The sequence below is a fragment of the Apodemus sylvaticus genome, chromosome 9, assembly GCF_947179515.1.
Source record: "Apodemus sylvaticus chromosome 9, mApoSyl1.1, whole genome shotgun sequence".
Classification (NCBI taxonomy): domain Eukaryota; kingdom Metazoa; phylum Chordata; class Mammalia; order Rodentia; family Muridae; genus Apodemus; species Apodemus sylvaticus.
Genome location: NC_067480.1, coordinates 80,092,251 through 80,112,254, shown reverse-complemented (window position 1 = coordinate 80,112,254; position 20,004 = coordinate 80,092,251). Strand labels below are relative to the sequence as shown.

Here is a 20,004-nt window from a genome sequence, read left to right as displayed (position 1 = left end):
CTAGGAAAGGGCATCTGATCCCCTGGGGACAGAGTTACAGGAGGATGTGACTGTCCCGACTTTGGTGCTGGGAAGTGAACTCAGGGCTTCTACAAGAACAAGAGGTGCTCTTTGGGATTAGAAACAAGACGGCCAATGAGATGCCTCAGCAGGGACAGGAACTTGCTGCCAAGCTCAGTGATCCAGGTTCGAGCCCCAGAACCCACCGGGCAGGAGAAGAGAGCTGACTTTCACGAGCTGTCCTCTGACTTCCACATGCACTGTGGCATATGAACACTGGAACACTCACATGTATATGTGCGCACACGCATGCACAATCAATCAGTCAACAAGCAAATAATGAATCCAGTTGACATCTGCGCTGGACCAGGTGGGAAGTTACCTTCCTTTTTGTAAAAGAGGAGAGCAGATGGAAAGGGCCAGGTGTACCTGTCTCATCCCCCTGTTCTAGAAAAGTACTTCTGCAGGTGTTCGGGAACCTGAGAACTGTTTCCGCTTAGAGTCTGGAGTGCGTGTGCTGTGCCTGCAAAGCCCTCCTGTACTCCCAGAGATTCCCAGCCCAGTTTGAAAACGACAGAAGAACTGTAACGGAACAGGGAAAGCTGGGAGGTGGCTCACCTGCTGCACAAACGCAAAGAATCGAGTTCAAATCCCCAGCATGCATATAAACAGCTGGCTGTGCCTGGCTGTGGCTGTAACTCCAGCCCTGTGGGAGGCCTAGAGAAAGAGAGCATGGGAACTTGCTGGATACCAGGCTAATGCAAGGTTCATTGAGAGACCCCGGAATAAGTGGGAATTGATTCTGACCTGCACGTACTCACTTGCTCCCCCTACAGGTAAGTCTACACACCACACACACCATGGCACTGCCATGGCTGTCAGAGTACAGTTGTCGGGAGTCAGGTCTCTCCTTCCCCCATGTGGGTTCCTGGATTTGAACTGAGGTCACCTGGCTTAGCAGCAAGGACCTGCTGGACCGCCGCACCGGCCCTCCCTGTACCTATCTTTCATTAATGACCACATTATTCATAATAATGGTTTGTCAAAAACATACAGGGAAATAAATTTTGTCCTTTGCATCCTGTCTTCCAGGCCTGAAGGACGTTCCCCCACTGCGGTGGTGTCTGGTCCGTGCCTCAGCCCGGGTGAGGATGTAGGCACCTTGGCTCTGCTGATGACTGGTTCCAGCCAACAGGGACCCCTGCCTCCAGCCACCCCCACAGACATGTCAGCCGTGGAGTAGGGTGGACTCTTTCTCTCATCTTCTCAGGGTTTCAGGATATTTTTTTTTTTGGATTTTCTTCACTTCCTCTTTTGTTGTTGTTGTTGTTGTTTTGGTTTGTGGTTTGTGGTGGAACACTCGTAAGCAAGGAGGACATCATGGGGGACCAGCAGCTGTACAAGACCAATCACGTGGCCCATGGTGGTGAGAACCTCTTCTACCAACAGCCAGCCCTTGGTGTCCACAGTGGGCTGAACCACGGCTATGGGAGTACAATCTCCGGGGCTGGAATGGACGCCCCGCAGGCCTCACCCATCTCCCCCCACTTCCCTCAAGATAGTCGGGATGGTCTCGGCTTGCCTATCGGCTCCAAAAACCTTGGCCAAATGGATACCTCCAGGCAGGGTGGATGGGGAGGCCACGCAGGGCCTGGGAACCACGTCCAGCTTCGTAGCAACTTAGCCAACTCAAACATGATGTGGGGGGCGCCGGCCCAGGTGGAGCCCACCGACGGCTACCAATACACTTATTCCCAGGCCAGCGAGATCCGGACCCAGAAACTCACCAGTGGTGTTTTGCACAAGCTGGACTCTTTCACCCAGGTGTTTGCCAACCAAAACCTGCGGATTCAGGTCAATAATATGGCCCAGGTGCTGCACACCCAGTCGGCAGTGATGGACGGAGCCTCTGACAGTGCCCTCCGTCAGCTGCTAGCTCAGAAGCCTGTGGAGCCCTCGGCATCAGCTATAGCTTCCCGCTACCAGCAGGTGCCCCAGCAGTCTCACCCAGGTTTCACGGGTGGACTGCCCAAACCAGCCCTTCCAGTCGGGCAGCATGCTCCCCAAGGACACCTGTATTATGACTACCAGCAGCCCCTGGCCCAGATGTCCATGCAAGGAGGACAGCCACTGCAAGCCCCTCAGGTGCTGTCCAGCCATATGCAACCATTGCAGCAACACCAGTATTACCCACAGCCGCCGCCTCAGCAGCAGCAAACCGGACTGCAGCGGATCTCCATGCAGGAGATGCAGCAGCAGCAGCAGCAGCAGCAGATCCGCCCCTCACCGCCTCAGCAGCAGCAGCTCCAACTGCAACAGCGGCAGAGCTCACTGCAGATACCTCAGTATTATCAGCCCCAACCCATGATGCAACACTTGCAAGAGCAGCAGCAGTCATCCATGCACCTGCAGCCCCCGTCGTACCACAGGGACCCTCATCAGTATACCCCGGAGCAGGCACACGCTGTCCAGCTGATCCAGCTGGGCTCCATGCCCCAGTATTACTATCAGGAGCCTCAACAGCCCTATAGCCACCCCCTCTACCCGCAGAGCCACCTGTCCCAGCACCAGCAGCGTGAAGACAGTCAGTTGAAGACGTATTCTAGTGACAGACAGACCCCGGCTATGCTGAGCTCCCATGGGGACATGGGGCCTTCTGAAACAGGGGTGGCAGATCCAGCAAGCTCAGAAATGACCCGGGTCACTAGCAACCTTCCTCACCAACCGCTCCTGTCCCCCAGTGGGATCCACCTCAACAACATGGGGTCTCAGCCTCAGCAGCCATCTCCCAGTGCGATGTGGCCCCAGGTATCTCAAAGTTCTTCCCCATATCCGCATGCATGAGACACTCAGCCAGGTGCGAGTGTCTAATTCTGCAGTGCCTAATTCGGCCTCCAACCTCCATCTTCTACGCTCTGTATACATTTCACAAAGGTTAACCTACATGTGCCAGGCGCTGTCTGCTCCAGACACTTGGAATACAAAATCAATTTGGATTTAACCTTTGGCCCTTGGAGATTTGTCACCTCACTAAGAGGTGGCCAGAATATTGTATGAAACGGTTAAAGTAATGAACAAGACCTAGAGTCAGGGGCCGGAGGGTTGGCTCAGTTCAATCGTGGGAGGGCTAATGCCAGCCAAGCTAGCTTACAGAATTCTGGGCTAGTAAGAAACCCTGTCTCAAAAATAACAAGTTGGGCCACCATGATGGCTCAGTGGGGAAAGGCACTTGCCTGTCTTGGCTGAAGACCTGAGTTCCGGCCCCCAGGACTGAGGAGAAAGGGAGAGCACTGCCTGCCACAAGTTGTCTGTTCACCTCCACACACATGTTATGGAAACACAAACACACACACACACACATATACAGAGAGAGAGAAAGAAAGAGAGAGAGAGAGTAATAAAACTGTTGATGTGAACAGTGCCTGGGGAACAATAGCCAAGGCTAGCCTAACCTCCAGCCTTCACTCACATGTGCATATATAGCGACATGCATCTGCACACATACAAATGCATACTCGTGTTCAGTGTCTATGTCAGAGGCAGGACCACAGAGTGGGGACATCTCATCCCCACTGAAACTCTGTCCTCAGAGTATCCCCATGACACAGATTGTCCTGTGACTTCTGCACAAACACTGTGCACATGGATGCTTTCCCGACCTCGGCCCACACCACTTCCACACACGCCATACGTGCAGTCAGATACACGAAGGTCTTCTTATTTGTTTAGTTTTGATGCTATCAGGTCTCCTGGAATGATGCTGTACCACCCATTTCCTGTCTGTTCCGGAATGGACCCTGTTAGTGCAGACTAGATACAGGCAGACTAAGGGGGATAGAGGGGCTTGTGTCCCAGTAGGGTTGGGGCTGGCATCAGCTGTGAGTTCAGAGAGTAGTGGGAAGAATCCAGATGTGGAACAAAGGCATGAGCAGACATGTCAGGGTAAATGGGCAGAGAAAGTTCTGGAAGGGTAGATCCAGGTGTTCACACAACTTGACATTCCTCCCTTTAGAAATAAATGTTTGTTTGTTTTGTCTCTTTTCTTGTTTTCTTCCGGTGCCCTGTTTGGCTCAAAATTAGATGCACTTACCTGATGGGAGAGTCCAGCCTGGATCCCCGGAATCAAGGTATGATCAAAGATTTGGAATATTTGGGAGGCTGGGGGGGGGCATATCTTGGGTTGTTTAAATAACTCATGTCTAAATCCAAGGTCAAAGTTTCAAGGGAAGTATAGGGAAAACAGTAGCTGCTGTGTTTGAAGACTCAACCTGTGTGTTAGACAGAGGAAAACACCAGTAAAGCAGGCATGGCTGTCAGGTGCCCGACAATTGCAAGTCCTCAGTGATCCCCAGCTACTGCTGTTGTCATTTTAGAAATGAGCAAGCTGGGTTCAGAGGGCTACAGGTACACACAGAGCAGGAGCAGGGACGTTTGGCCCATGTGTGCTCTCTTCGGGCACTGGGGACTTAATGGTGCCTGCCGTCTGTGCTCCAGACTTAGAGCTGAGCCTTGGGTGTGACACAGTGAGCAGTACAGACTCGAGTCCTTCTCTCAGGGCCATGGTGGGTGGGCATTGAAAGCTGTGGATGAGAAAGCCCCAGTGCCTGCAGGTCTAGAATGACGGAGGCCATATCCTATATGACATGATTTTAGGCAAGCCCTCTCCTTTCTGCTGGAGAGATGGCTTAGCCATAAAGAGCACTTGCTGTAGACTGGAGTTGGAGTCCCAGCACCCACATGAGGTAGCTCACAGCTGCCTGTAACTCCAGCTCCAGGGGATCTGGTGCCCTCTTCTCATCTCCCCAGGAACCAAGCACACAGACAATGCACATACAGACAAGAAATTGAAACACTATACATGAGTGCATGTATGAACACACACACTCGGGGATCAAGGAGATGGCTCACCAGGCAGAGAGGCTAAGCCTAATGACCTGAATTTGAACCCTGGGATCTATATAACAGAAAGAAAGAGCTGACTCCAAGTTTTCCTCTGACCCAACACACACATACACACACACACACACACACACACACACACACAATATGTGTGTGTGTTTATACATATATGCATTAATTTAATTCTTTTTAAAGAAAGCAAGCGTTTGCTCCCTCTGAGCCTCAGTTTCTCTGTCTGTACATTGGGCTTGGTTATCTGGCCAATATCAAAAGTCACAGAAAGTGGTAGATTAGATAAGCAAAATGATTTCATTGTAGGTTTGATGCCTTGTGATAAATTCTTGTTTCCCTGTCCTCGATATGTGTGTGTGTCCTTTCCATGTGGCCCTACCCTTCAGCAGCGGCCAAACCAAAGGAGTGTTTGGGGAACAGTTTGATGCCAAGAACAAGCTGACATGCTCCATCTGCCTGAAGGAGTTCAAAAGCCTGCCTGCCCTGAATGGCCACATGCGCTCCCACGGGGGAATGAGGGCCTCCCCCAGCCTCAAACAGGTCAGCAGGACCCCCCCCCCCCACTTTTACAAGTCCTGTGCTGCTTGCTTTGCTTTGCTGCGGTTGGAGTGAGACAGGGGGATGTGTGCCTTTTGTGGGCACCAGGAGAGGCACAGTCTCCACTTCCCCAGCTTCTTAGACAAGTGTCAAAAGCCGAATGCTAGAAATCTCTTTAGGGAATCCCATCTCTTTTCCCAGAGAAAGGTCAATGTGAGATCTATGAATATGTAAGTGAGAGTATATGCATATGCAAATGTAAAGTACAGTTGAAATCTAAAGCGTTCCTGAAGTACCAAGACTATAAGCAAATGGTCTCGGAGATCAGTGGTCGGTGACTAAGAAAAGGCATGTAATTCTCAAGCTTGTGGCCAGACTTTTCTGTCCGTCCGTGCAGTGGTGATTGGCTGTAGGTAGGACCCAGTGATCCTGTAATACCCTCAGGACTATCCAGGTGGACAGTCATGTAAGAAACCATCTTTGGGTTCAGTTAAAACTCAGAATTTTCTGAAATTTCTTTGAATACTGAATTTATGAGATTCGCTCTCCCGCCTCTATTTCCTGGCTGTGCCAGATAAAAGAGGAGTTTATCTTAACTTTTTTTTTAAATTTTTTTTTTATTTTATGTGCATTGATGTTTGGCCTGTATTCGTGTCTATGTGAGGGTGTCAAGTCACTTGGAGGTGGCTAACACCGTTTTAAGTTGCCCCATGGGTGCTGGGAATTGAATTTGGATCCTCTGGAGATGCAGCCTGATTTTAACCGTTTCTCAGCCTGGCTTCACGTTTTAAAAATAGTATGTTGCCAGGCAGGTTCATGGCTCATGCCTCTATAATACCAATGTCCTAGAGAAAGAGACAGGGAGGTCATTGCAAGTTGAGGCTAGCCTGGTTTACAAGGCTAGCTAAAGCAACATAGCAAGACCCTTGACTCAAAAAAAAAAAAAAACAGAAAGGGAAAATGTATGTTTTCAGCCTCCCAGCACTTGGGAGGCTGAGGCAGGAGGATTCTGAGTTTGGGCTACCTATTAACCTGTCTCAAAGAAGCAAACACAGCCGTAAGCATATTTTGCATTTTCAATGTGGTTTCCTAGCCTGAATAAAATTTAGGCTGCAATGATTATTTCCATTAGACACTGAGTCAACTGAGACCCAAGGAATGGAAATCTACTTAAAAATCATGTTTAGTTTTGACTGAATAGCAATCCCTGTCCTTTGCCTCACAAAGCCACAAAAGCCACCAACCTTTAAAAAAAATTTTTTTTTCATATACAAGTGATATCTTAAATGTAGCTCAGGGACCCAGAGTTACAGGAAGGAAACCACCCAGCTGTGGTTTTCTGTTCCCCACCACTAATGTCCTGGAACCTCTAAGGAAAAGCTAGTCTATCCCTCTTGGGAGAGCTGCTTTCAGCCCAAGATCAAAGCCTTTATTGTCTATGTAGGAGGAAGGAGAGAAGGCCCCACCGCCTCAGCCTCAGCCTCAGCCTCAGCCTCAGCCTCAGCCTCAGCCCCAGCCGCCACTGCCACCTCCGCCTCCGCCTCCGCCGCCACCGCAGCTCCCTCCTGAGGCAGAGCGCCTCACGCCCATGGTCATGCCCGTGTCTGTCCCTGTCAAGCTTCTCCCACCCAAGCCCAGCCCTCAGGGGTTCACCAACAGCGTCGCTGCCACCCCCTCGGCCAGAGACAAGCCGGCCAGCTCGATGTCGGACGACGAGATGCCTGTGCTCGTGAGGATGACCCTCTCCCCCCCTCACTCTCCCCAAGGGGCTGCCCCCCGTGCGCCTGCTGTGAGTTGCTGCGCTGCCACACCTGCCTGGGGTGGGGACGTTGCTTTGCTTTCCTGGAGATGAGGACAACTTTTCCAGAGTGACTGGCCTGAGCTACTGGATGTAGTCTCCCTCTCAGGTTCAAGGCTTCCAGGCCACCTGCATTTGCCCAAGGGTTCCATACTTGTTACTCCTCCAGTAACAAGTGGTCTAAATCCAGTTCTGAAAGCTGACGTGTTCTCATGCCTAAACGTAGATGACAGTCCACTTGGCAGCCATCAGAATAGCCTTACCACTTACAAAGATTGGAAAAGTATCTCTGCTAATAAACAGCTGTTTCCCTGGCCTGGGTCTTTCCTAAGATCCCTGGGTCTCCCCAGATTCAGCTGCCAACAAAGTAAACCTTGGAATGACCGCGCTTCTGAGAAGTAGGAGAAGCATCGGCTCAGATGATCTGCCTGGTCAATAGCTTCAGTGACTGTCACACCTGCTTTAATCCCTGGGGTCTCGGATCCATGACAGTTTCCCCAATAAGCCCACTGAGAGCCAGACCCTGCAGGTCTCGGGAAAGCAAAGCAATTCATGTTTCTCAGTCCCTATTAAATTTTCCTTGCCTCCATCACCCTCTCTCCCCTTCTCTCTGCCTCTTCTGCTTTCTATCCTGGGGAATTAATGACCTGCATGGTTGGCCATAGCAGACCTTTCTCTTTCCACGGTCTTACACAGCCTGAGAGGATGAGGGCATTCTGGGAGTCTAGGAGCCGTAAGAGTAAGGCTGAAACACTCAGAAAAAGAACTTGTAGGGTTCTTGGGTGACATTGAGGCTCAGAAGAGAGGCTAAGGGACCTCCTCTGTATTCTGGCCAGAAGGAACGAGCAGCAGGCATAGATGGAATAGCTTATCTACACACACACACACACACACACACACACACACCTTGCCTGGGGAAGTTGTATGGTAGGTATCCTGGAAGTCACACAGCGATTACAGACACCCATCTCATTCAAGATAGCAAGAAGAGGAGGGGCTAGGGAGAAACCTCTTCCCTGGGGGTGGCAAGATGGAAAGATAGATGGCTTCTGCCAAAATGGCTCCTCTTACAAGTTTTCAGCTTTACATACACCTAAAAGTTCTACTTTGAATTTTGGATCTTGCCCTTCTCCAAGACCAGTGACGTACAACTATGCCCTAGAACCTTCGCTCCTGATGCTGAGCCGTGGCATTTGGCCACTGATTCCAGGCAGCTACTAGGTCAGGAAGGGAAGGACTACAGACTGTTTGCCCTGAGTTGCAGAGGCAGGACACTCTGTGGGTGAGGGGTATTAGCTGCAGTTTAAACTTAATGGCTTTGTTTGCTGTAGGTTATTTGAATTGTAGCTCCATCATAAATCAGGGTGCACCTGTATACCAGGTGGGCGGGTCCAGCTAGCAAGGCAGTGTGGTGGCATTTTTACTTAGGAAATCACTATGGATGTTCTGAGTAAGAAGGGGTGAACTTGGTTTACTTCAGGGGAGAGACAGCGAAGCATGCTCATGGAATGAGTAAAGAACGGAAAGCAAGCCCTTGATGTAAAAATAAGTTTAAAATCCAGGCAAGAGCTTTAAATTCAAATCTTGGCTCTGGGATAAAGCCAACTTGAAATGTCCCTCTCAGAGTCGCCATTTTCTCCGGAGTATTGGACTTACCAGTGGCCTTCTCCCTCCCCTGGGGCCAGGAACTTTATAAAATTCAGTGTTTGGCTCTGCCCCCGTAGAGTCCACCGTTTAAACACTTCAGATGTGACCGTAGTGTGACTGTCTGGGTGGTCTGACCTTCTGAGGTGGGCCTCTGGTCCAGGGAGCTCAGAGAGCCTTGCCTGGGAGATAATAGGGTATTATTTAGAGGTAAAACACCAGAAAGAGCCAAAAAAAGGGACTTTTGAGCTCTGTGTTTAGGCTCCTGAGCAGGGTTTGAGGTCACCAAGAACTCCACATTACTTAAATGACTCCTCAGTGACCCAGGGACAGGGCTTCAAGGTTTCCAGATTTGCTCCGCAGTCAGGAGTGGGGATAGCCAAGCCTCCCTTTCGAGGCACAGTCTCCTCAGCAGCCCCCTGGCTCCTCGGGTCTCTTCTGGGCCTCGGCTGTGAGGCGCCCCTGCTTGAGGGGAGGAGGGAGGCTGGAGGGCACTGGTCTACGCAGACCGACCCACCGACCCACGTTAGCGCTCCCTCGACACCTCCACGGTGAAGCCGGGAGTCCCTCTCCCCCTCGGCCTTCGCTGCCACCTCCCCCAAGAGTCTCTCCTCGGGGCTGAGGAAGACGTAGCCGGTGGGAGGGGAGAGGCAGAGCCCACACCACCCACCACCGAAGGCAGGCCGGTGAGAGGGGCCCAGAGCTGAGGGGCGCTGGGGCAGGTCACATGGCCTGGAGGCAGCTGGTCATGTGACCATGGAAGTCTTTCCCATCACCCCTTGCTGCTGTCTTCACTCGCCACTCTGGCACTAGAGCTGCTGGGCACTGCAGCTGTGCCTGAGCACCTCAGAGCCTCTCCTCAGGTATCCCGGCTGGCTGTCACCCCCAGCTCTCGGCTTTTCTGGGTGGATGCTGGGCCCCCCGCCCAAGTCTGTTCCGTCTGGCTTTGGCACACCCTGCTTCTCTATTCGACGTGCATGTGTGGACTTACTAGTATACGTGTCTCCGTGTGGCAGGTCCCCCCCAGACGAGGCTGGGTTCCCCGCCATAACCTAAACTAGCTCTGCTGACAGGAAGCAGGAGGAGATGGGGGTGCTACAGAGGGGCGTGACAGGGGAGCGTCACCAGCTCCCTCTCCAGGAGAGCCCGTTAAAACGGCCTTGACGATTGTGGGCCACTGTGCCCCGGCCTCAAGTAACCCTGTAGTGCCGTGGTGACAGCTCGGGGAACCTGTGCTAGGCACGACCCTCTTCCTGCCCCTCAGCCTTGGGCCTTGCATCCCTGAAGAGAGGATTCTGTGTCCCCTGCTTAGAACATGTGTGATCTATCCCTGCAGGAGCAGTGGGGGAACTAAAGAGCCACTCTGCTGGATTCCACTCAAGACAGATGGAAATGCAGTGATAAGCCAGAGTTTTAATTTATTACTTCTTGCGGACCCACCCTACCCTTCTTAGACCTTCCGGATTTTCTTTGCTAACCAGCCCAAGGCCGATGTGGTGGGAGCGGGAGGGGACGAACAGAAGGGAGGCAGGCTCTCCCCCACCCCCTTAGAATTTTCGAGATCCCTGGCCAAATCTATGGAAAGGGGCCAAGGCAAGGATAGCAGTTCTGTACTTAGAAAGGGGACAATGTCTGGGATGACCTAGTTTGAATCCCAACTGTTCCTCTCACTCCAGGAAATCCCCCGGAAACATCCACCCATCGCCGCCAAAGTTGAGGAGCCCCTCAAGACCCTACCAGAAAAGAAGAAATTCCGGCACCGGCCTGAGCCCCTCTTCATCCCACCACCGCCTTCGTCCTATACCCCCAACCCCACCTCTTACTCGGGGGCCACCCTGTACCAGAGCCAGCTGCGCTCCCCACGAATCCTCGGGGACCACCTGCTCCTGGACCCCGCCCACGAACTGCCCCCCTACACGCCGCCACCCATGCTGAGCCCCGTGCGCCAGGGCTCAGGGCTCTTCAGCAATGTCCTCATCTCTGGCCACGGCCCAGGAGTGCACCCCCAGCTGCCCCTCACTCCCCTCACGCCCACGCCACGCGTGCTGCTGTGCCGTTCCAGTGAGTCGTCCCTTAACCCCTGGTGTCACCCCTGTTGATTTGGATACTACTCTGAGTGGGTGGGGAGTCTCACTTGCTTCAGCTGGCTAGTTTGCCCGTGGATTTCTGTGAAATATCCGTTATGTGTTCCACATACGGTGCGAGGTGTTCTTAATGTCGCCACATAGCAGTTAGTAACTCGAGGGAATCAGTCCGAGGAGAGAAGCGAGTCAGAGAGAGTGTCTTTGGGATAAAGAACGGGAAATGTGCACACTAAGACTGCTTTGGGTGGTCAAAAAAGATGCTTAAGATAAATATTTAGCTATTATACACATGAGAGCTATTATAAGAAAGAGTAAATCTTAATATTTACTGTGCTTTAAAAAAAAATATCAATCATGAACCCTGTAGGTCATATTCGAGTATAGCCCCAACTACTGTAGAAGCTGAGGCAGGGGGAATTGGGGGGGGGGGCGTTGAAGATCAGCTTGAGCAGCACAGGAAAACCCCATCTCCTCAGTAGATATTGAAGGGGCCAAAGGGAGATGAGAAATCTTTGTAGCTAGGTTTCTTTCTGGTTGCCTAGAAACCATGTAGCTCAGCCAGCCAGCTTCAACTCACACAGGGAGAAATGGCTATCTTAAGGCCTGTGATCCCAAGCACTGGGGAGGCCGGGGCTTAAAGCTGGAGGAGAGGAAGTTCAAAACCAGGGTGAGCTGCACATCAAGGCCCTGTCAAGAGGCTGAAGGATAGGGGAGAGAGACAAGAAGAAAGACAACCTCATGAATCCATCCCATCTTCTGGAAATTGATATGAGTTGGGTAGGAGAAGAGCCTTGTTGTTATTGCTGCTTGGCTGATTACTGGTCAGCTCACTTCCATCTGTATTCATTTCTTGGGACGTTTTCTTGTCCAGTAAACTCTAGTGTTTGTGTTTCAGGCAGCATCGACGGCAGCAATGTGACAGTCACCCCAGGACCTGGAGAGCAGACTGTGGATGTTGAACCGTAAGCAATAGCCAATTATTCTTTAGAGCGTACGCCTCAGATGAGGAAAGATTTGGAAGCTTCTAGAAGGGCAGTCAGTATTTCTATATTCAGTGGCCACTGAGAGGGGAGATCTGTGGAAACGTTAGGATCATGGTTTCCTTCCTACCATTTACTTATGGCTGCTAATATTTCTGAGACTTAGGACTAAATGTGAAACCCTAGAGTCAAATAATCTAGCATCCCTACCTCCACAGGCCAGCTTCTAGACTCGTACATGTTCATATTCCCAGTGGCATTGCCACCTCTCTCTCTCTCTTGAAGGTGCTTAACTAGAAGAGAATCCTTCTGAATGTTCTTTTTCCCATGTTCCCTCTGTGACTCATGGCCAGTCTTCCAAATGGGCCTGTTGAGTATTTGAATCATTTCATGATCGGTGGGAGGTACAGTATCCACACACACACATTGGTGGCTTGGCCTCCAGAGGGTACCAGAAACCTCTGATAGGACGATGATGCCCTGCTATTAGCACTATAGTGCCACAACCATCTGTCTGATGACTGAGACAAAGTCTATCAAAGTAGATAGACTATCGATTTATCTATCATAGACTGTATAGATCCTAACTGACTAACAGATGGGCACTGGGGCAGGTAGAAGTGACTTGGCTTGTGTTTTCATCCTGTTACTTGGAATAGTATGAGAGTAACACCTACAGCATTATTTAGTTCTGGATTTTCCCGCTTAATATTTTCCTCCAATATTTATTCTAAGTATTCCAACTAATGTTAGTTAGTCCTGAGTAACTGAAAACCACAGGAAACTGTAGATAAAGAGACACCACTTTACTGTGGAAGGAAATGAAAAGAGGCTGTGGGGTGGAGCTTTGTAGAGGCCAGCATCAGAAAGCTTGAGTTGACACATGCTAGTTTTGATTTTTACTGAGTTGGGTTTTTTGAGGCCTTGAAGGGGATCCTGATTACAGTCTTGTTTGTATCCCAGGTCTTTGTGAGCATAGATGGCATAGCCCATGGGAAAGCGGTCTCAACGGGATACATACTTTACCCTGACACCCCCACTTAGCCCCTCCCTTCGTTCTATGGTCTGCTGTAGCCATGCCCTCGGCGACTCCTCCCCTAGAATTAGCTGTCGTTCCATTCCAGTTTCCATAGAGAGCCTGAAAGCTGAGAAGTCTCAGACTGCCCCTTCCCCGGGTCCCCAACTGTAACAGGCCTATCTTGAACCCACCAGCGACATAAACGACACCGAGCCTTATTAATATTGTAAAGCGTGAGCCTTTTGTTGGGCAGTCTCCTGACTACTCTAATCCTGGCACTACATCCCACCACGTGGCCAGGTCTACCTCTCTGCTCCACTCTGATGCCACCATTTACCTCTGTGTCTCCAGGATGAATCTCCCATGTCTGATTCCTGCCAGCTACTGGCTGTCAGATCTTTATTACAGCCAATCCGATACAATTCTAGATTGTCTTAGGCAAATGAGGAAGAATGAATATGAGACTAGTAATAGGCTATAAAAATAACAAGATCAAGATCTTGCCAGTATTTAGCTCTCTACTGGTACAAAATTAACAATTGAATGTGCAGTGACACGCCTTCACACAATGTTACCTCAACACCCAACATGAAAGCTCTTCTCACCAGTGAAAAAGGCCACGCCTGGACTTGGAGGGCCCTGCTCTGGCATTCTTTTAGCAGAAGAAACTGCTTCCCTGATGTTTGCAGTTCATGACAACTGTCCCTGGTCTAGGTTGTCACATTGAAGACGATACTGTTTTTCTTTTCATTAAAGACGCATCAACATTGGCTTAAGGTTCCAAGCAGAGATCCCGGAACTACAAGACGTCTCCGCCCTGGCTCAGGACACACACAAGGCCACACTGGTATGGAAGCCATGGCCTGAGCTGGAAAACCAAGCCCTCCAGCAGCAAGGTACTGGCATTTAGGAGGAGCTGGCTGGGTGACGCTGGCTTCTCTAGCAGGGATGTCTGGGTGTGGGCTTTTGTGACACTAAACATATCTGATACAGCAACTTCTTATTCTCACCAGTGGAGAATCTTCTGAATCTGTGCTGTTCCAGCGCACTGCCCGGTGGAGGGACCAATTCAGAATTCGCTTTGCACTCTCTCTTTGAGGCCAAAGGTGACGTGATGGTAAGGACACTAGGAAAGACAGGAACAGGGGCTTTGTAGATGCAGCAGCTCAGTGAGTAGGTCCAGACTGGTTCAGCAAAGAAAGCTACACTTAGACTCCTGCTGACATCTCTGTAACTAAATTATGAGGGGTACATGTGTTCAGAATTAAGAATTTCACTTCACGTACCATGACGGAGGTGGAAGAAAAGCTTGGGTAAAACAAGAACTGGCCTCGGGGCTACTCCCACTGTGGAAACCAGCCAGGCTCAGATGCCTCCAGACCTCTTTTCTCCATCATTAAGTGGGTCTAGATTCCTACCTTTAACATAGTTCTGACCATTGGGGACCTTCATTAGGGACACTGAGATGTCCCTAAACTAGAGCCATGGGGCCATCTTCCCAGAGTCAGCACTGTCCATGTGTCTGGTCTGCCTTCACTTTGGGCCAGTTAAGTCCATCATCCCCAGCCTCAGTTTCCCTTCTATAGAAGGACATGGTTCTAATACTAAAATCAGGTTCCTGCTTTTAGATTTTTATGGAAATGCAAAAGAATAAACAAATGTGCCAGTACTTTCCGTGTAGATGCTTGCCTTTGAGACCAGTGTCTTTCTGGAACCTTCTGCAATATACATAAATCCCTGTGGAGTACTGCTAAGGTGTTTGAGCTGAACAGCAGACGGTGGAGGGCCTGGGGTTCTGGATTCTCTTCTCCCTTTGTTTTTTCTTTATTTTTATTTTGTGTGTTTAAGTGCTAATTGTGTGCAGTATCTGTGGAGGCCAGAAGAGGTAGCTGTCACCGGAGGTACAGGCTTGTAAGCCACCTGATAGTGCTGGGAACTGAGCCTGAGTCCTCTGGAAGAGCAGCCAATGCTTTAACCTCTGAGCCATCTCTCCAGCTCAGAGCTTCTGGGCTTCTAAGCAGTTCCTAAAGGTTGCTGAGGCTTCTGACATGTGGACTTAGAATAGCAAGATTTCTCGGCCATGCTCCACCCAAACCCATCTACTCTCCTGCTGTTGTTCCTTTTAAAACCTAGAGGGGAGCTCTTTCAGAGGATCCAGGTTTGATTCCCAACAGCCGTGTGGCAGTTTAAAACTGGCTATAACTCCAGTTCCAGGAGATCCAGTGCTTTCTTCTGGGCTTCATGAGTACCAGGTACACAGACAGGCATACGGACATAGGTTTTGGGCAGTGAACTTGTATTTGTAGTGCTGGCAAATCCTTGGCTTTCATTGGTCAGATAGCCTCATCTGCTTAGTGACTTCTAGGCCACTGAGAGATACTCTCTCAACACACAAGGTGAACGCCACTTGAAGAATGATTGACAGCTTGTCATCTCACCTCCGCATGCCCACACACTGTCCCTTTCACATGCACCTGCACACACATACATGTACCCACATGAACACAGACATGGATGCAAGACAGCTGCAGGAGGCAGATTGAAGGGTTTACTGGGTGACACTCTGGAAGGACAGCATGTACACTTACTACTTAAAGCTGGTTTTATTCAGTGATAAAGAGAGTATGATTGACTCTAAAGCAGTCACTGACCACTCACTTCTTCCTCTCAAACCCTTCCCTAGAGAATCAGCCTCCCTTCAGGAGACCCCACTCTGTCTCTCCAAAGGAGTGCTCCATTCATAGCCGCCGTTTATGTTTTCTGTGGTGTGACCAGCTAGCTTCAGGTGGGAGTTAAAAATGTCAAATCCTATTGAAGCCAAACTGAAAGGAAGTCTGCATTAGCATCGCCTGCCCCTGGATTTCTTCCCGGTTCTGCTGCAGTGTTAGACCTGCTTTCCTGTGGGACTCACACATAGACTGACTTCTGCCTTTTCTCTCTGACCCCGCAGGCTACCCTGGAAATGCTGCTGCTGCGGAAGCCAGTCAGGTTAAAATGTCATCCTTTAGCAAATTACCACTACGCCGGTAGGTTGCCAGGATCCCCGGGCCCTGTTGCTTCCTGACAGTGGGCAGCTCACGTTTGGCTGTGTGTCATTTATTTGAACAAATAGATAACCCTGGGTCTATTAGCCTGACACTGCCAGGCTTGTGTCAGTGTAAACACCCGCCCCTGTGAATGTCCCAAGACCTGGGAAATGGCTCACGGTGGCTGCCCACACGGCAGTGGGAACTGTGCATCAGAGGAAAGAACCATCAAAGCTGTAACACAGAGCAGACTACTAACAGCAGCCCTAATAATAAAATAGTAAAGGTGGGCTCGGGTCTTGACCAAGGCCCTAGATTTTCTATAGGCTTGAATTAGAAAAAGAAAAAGAAAAGAAAAAGAAAGGAAAGGAAAAGGAAAGGAAAGAGGGGAAAGGCTATTCTAATTCCAGGAGAAAGACTTCATGCATGCATGTTCCAGGGTACATGTGTGCCTGTGAGTGTGCATGCGTGTGCATGTGTGTGTGTGTGTGTGTGTGTGTGTGTGTGTGTGAAGTAGAAAAAAGCTTCAGCTTTAAAAGGAGTGTGAAGGAAATAGGTTGCAGAGCCTGAAGACAGCAGATGAGACCACGGATGGAGGTTCCACGAACTGGAAACCCAGCCACTCTGTCTCCACAATCTTGCTTTGGTTGTCTTCTTCAGAGTGACTTGATCTTCCATTGCCCCTTGATTTTTTTTTTGAAGATTTTATTTTTAATTACATCTGTCTGTCTGTCTGTCTGTCTGTCTGTCTGTCTGTGCATGCAAAAGAGCACATTATCACATTGCCCACAGAGGCCAGAAGAGGGTTCCAGATCCATGAAAGCTGAACTTTGAAGCAATCTGGGGTCACCTGTTAGGGGTGCTGGCTACCGAACTCCTGTCCTTTGCAAGATCGGTATACACTGTAGGCCATGGGGCTGTCTCTCCAGCCACCGCCCCTTGATGTGTATCATTTGAGGGTTTCTTTGGTGCCTTGGGCAGACCTCCCATAGGTAGATGCTGAATGTATGGTCTTGGAGATCGGCTACCACTCCATCCAGTCCCTCACCAGGCAACTGAACTCAGCCCAAATGTGAAGGTCTCTTTACAGGTCCTGGATTATCCTCCATTTGTCTCTCCCTCTGTCCTGTTCTTCACTTGCGAGTTGGCTTTGCCACCTGTTGTCACCAAGTAGAAAGGCCTCAAAGTTGTGTATGAAGAAGACCCACGGACATCTACCTGTGGGTCAATTTCGGCTGAAAGCAGTTGCAAGGAAGAGACAAGCAGGAATGAACACTTGGGGTCAAAGGCATCATGGAACCAGGGCCAAAGGAGCCAACGTCACCATCTCCCACTTGTGTGGGTCCAAAGATGTGGGAGCTCACCAATCTGCCATGCGGTTTCATTGCCTCTTAATCCCCAGCATCATATGCTGTTCCATTAAACAGGACAGCAGGACTCCCAACTCCTGGATCCTCTGCATCCAGGAGAGATTCCCAATCTTCTCTGCAGAGCTTCATGTGGGCTGCTCTGGTTAACTTCCGGTCACACTGCCTTGCCAGAACCTTAGGGTTGGTTGTGACCAGCTGTGAGCCTCTTCATCCAGGACATGATTCCTCTTGAGTTGTTCCCAGCATGGTGAACAAGAACTACTTTATTTTTATGGGCATCATGACACAAAAGACTCGGAAGCCATGAGCTAGTGCACCTCCAGCCCAAAGCAAAACAAAACATGAAAATGTCACCAAGATCTTTGAAGGTCTGCTAAGATACATTAAGCTTTTTGGATGGAGTGTTCCTAGCTGATCTGTTCCCCCAACTCCTTCCCTCTCAAATATCTTAAGGAAAACTCTTGCTTTCTGAAGTCATTTCAGCCCTTGGAGACCAGAAGTGGGAGTTATCAGTCACTTTTCCTTCTTCTCAAAGTGATTACGAATATTCTAGTGAGTCAGGCAGTGGTGGCACACGCCTGTAATCCCAGCACTCTGGGAGGCAGAGGCAGGTGGATTTCTGAGTTCGAGGCCGGCCTGGTCTACAGAGTGAGTTCCAGGACAGCCAGGGCTATACAGAGAAACCCTGTCTTGGAAAAAAAAACAAATCCAAAAAAACCAAAACAAAAAACAAACAACAACAACAACAAAAAAAAAAAAACCAAGAATATTCTAGTGTTGTGACTCCTCACAACACGAGATGGGACAGAAGACACTGGTCCCTAAAGTCTGATACAGCTCCATATCTTTAACAGTTGCCTATCAAGACATGGAGACAACTGAGTTCATTGCATCTTATGTCCCAGCCACCATGCCACACTCTGAAACCCCCTGTATTTGGTTCCTGGGGGAGGGGGTCACTGAATCCTGTCCCATCATAGGCCTGGCCTCCCTTGGTCTTTGTGCCCAGAGCCTTTCTATTACTCCCAGTTGGATGGTCAGCCTCATTGGAACACTTACCCTCAAGTTCTCATTGGCTTCCAGCCTGAGAACTAGACTCATCTGACTCCTGGAATTTCACTTTAGGATCCTAGTCTGGTTTGATCTTCATTGCTGTGATAAAACACTGACCAAAACCAACCAAGGGACAGAGACTTTACTTGACTTATAGCTTATAGTCCACCATTGAGGGGAGCCAAGACAGGAAGCAGGAAGCGGGATCTGAACCAGACCAAGGAGGAACATAGCTTATTGGCTTGCTTAATCTGGCTTCTTCAGCAACCTTTCTTACGTAGCCCAAGCTCACCAGCCAAGGATGGCACCATCCACAAATGCCTGGGCCCTCATCCATCCATTAGCAATTAAGAAAATGTCTCACAGCAGTGGTCACAGGCCAATCTGATGAAGCTAGTTTTTCAGTTGAGGTTCTCACTTCATGGGTATGTCAAAATGTATGCCAACTTGACCAAAAACTAACTGGGACACCTAGAAAAGGAAGTCAGATCCAGGCTTTGCTGTGCCCTGGAGGAAAGACAGACAGTTCCTAGGCAGACAGATACAAGCCTGTGGAAACACTCTTCCCCCTCAGTCAGGACCAGGAGGAGAGAAATGCCATGGGGCAAAGGACCGGTGAGCAAGATGGGCACCTGACCCAGCCCTCAAGGCAGTCTGCTGAAGTTGGAGAACCTGTCTGGCATCCTCAGAGAACAGCTGTGCAGTGCCTCCCAGCGCTCAGTCCACACCAGACACACTGTCCCTCTGAGTTCCCTCCACCCATGGGTGGCCAGTAGGCCTTTCCATTGTTTTCACTTAAGCACTCACATGGGGCTGGGGGGTCTGCACATGGAGGAACCATGGCGCTTGTGCTCAGACAGCTGGAGCTTCAGTGATGTTTCTGCTGAACAGGTCTTTTATGCAGATGTGCGCAGGGTATTGGGGGTGGTAGAATTAGATCTTGCTTCTGCGCAAGGTACAGCAAAGACTTCGGTCATGTCCCACCACAACCACGAGCACCCATTAGGGCTTCGAACTCTGCCTTAACTCCGCCTTGACTTTTGAAAGACCTGGGAAAGAAGACACCCTTTCCATAAGGAGAGTCTGGGCTCTTGTCTTGGAAGCTGCCCAGAGTTAATGAGACAGAATTCTGTCCTTGGCTAGAATTACTTTTCAAAGAACACAGCTATGGGTGCTTTTGCTTTATTTTTTACTATATAGTAGGTTTCTTATAGCAGGACCTGAGTCAGCACATTTGCCTGACACAGCATTTGTTTTGAAAAAAAAAAAAGTTTAGTGACAAATTCAAAATATGGGCTCAGATTGAGGCCCTCCCTCCTTTCTTCACTAGAAGAAACTTGGGTAGCAGCCTGCATTCCAAGAAAAAAAAAATCTGACCTTTACCTGCTGTTGATAGCTCTGTATGACATTGAAAATCTGGCATAAACATTTTTTTACAGCAAGCATGTCTTTCTGCCGCAATCGCAGTAATGACATTGATAAAAGGTTTTGGTTTTTTTTTTAATCCTGAATGGAAGCCAGAGAGACCCTCTAAAAATGAAACTGTGTCCAAGTTTTCTCTGCCCCAGGAATGTCTGGTTTTA

General features: G+C 49.8%; 1 protein-coding gene across 18 annotated transcripts in view; it reads left to right on the top strand.

The window, feature by feature from the left end:
• Positions 1-20,004, top strand: part of Trerf1 (transcriptional regulating factor 1) — a 223,217-nt gene that overhangs the window by 177,495 nt on the left and 25,718 nt on the right. For 8 of the 18 annotated variants that reach the window (XM_052192243.1, XM_052192242.1, XM_052192247.1 and 5 more), the window contains 9 exons: positions 1,093-2,808; positions 4,081-4,127; positions 5,298-5,451; positions 6,893-7,237; positions 10,567-10,951; positions 11,870-11,936; positions 13,729-13,868; positions 13,986-14,089; positions 15,923-15,998. In XM_052192243.1, coding sequence (XP_052048203.1) covers positions 1,381-2,808; positions 4,081-4,127; positions 5,298-5,451; positions 6,893-7,237; positions 10,567-10,951; positions 11,870-11,936; positions 13,729-13,868; positions 13,986-14,089; positions 15,923-15,998 — 2,746 coding nt within the window. In that variant the 5' untranslated portion in view covers positions 1,093-1,380. The remainder of the gene's footprint in view (positions 1-1,092; positions 2,809-4,080; positions 4,128-5,297; positions 5,452-6,892; positions 7,238-10,566; positions 10,952-11,869; positions 11,937-13,728; positions 13,869-13,985; positions 14,090-15,922; positions 15,999-20,004) is intronic. The other 10 variants (XM_052192255.1, XM_052192253.1, XM_052192250.1 and 7 more) reach the window with 6 other exon arrangements.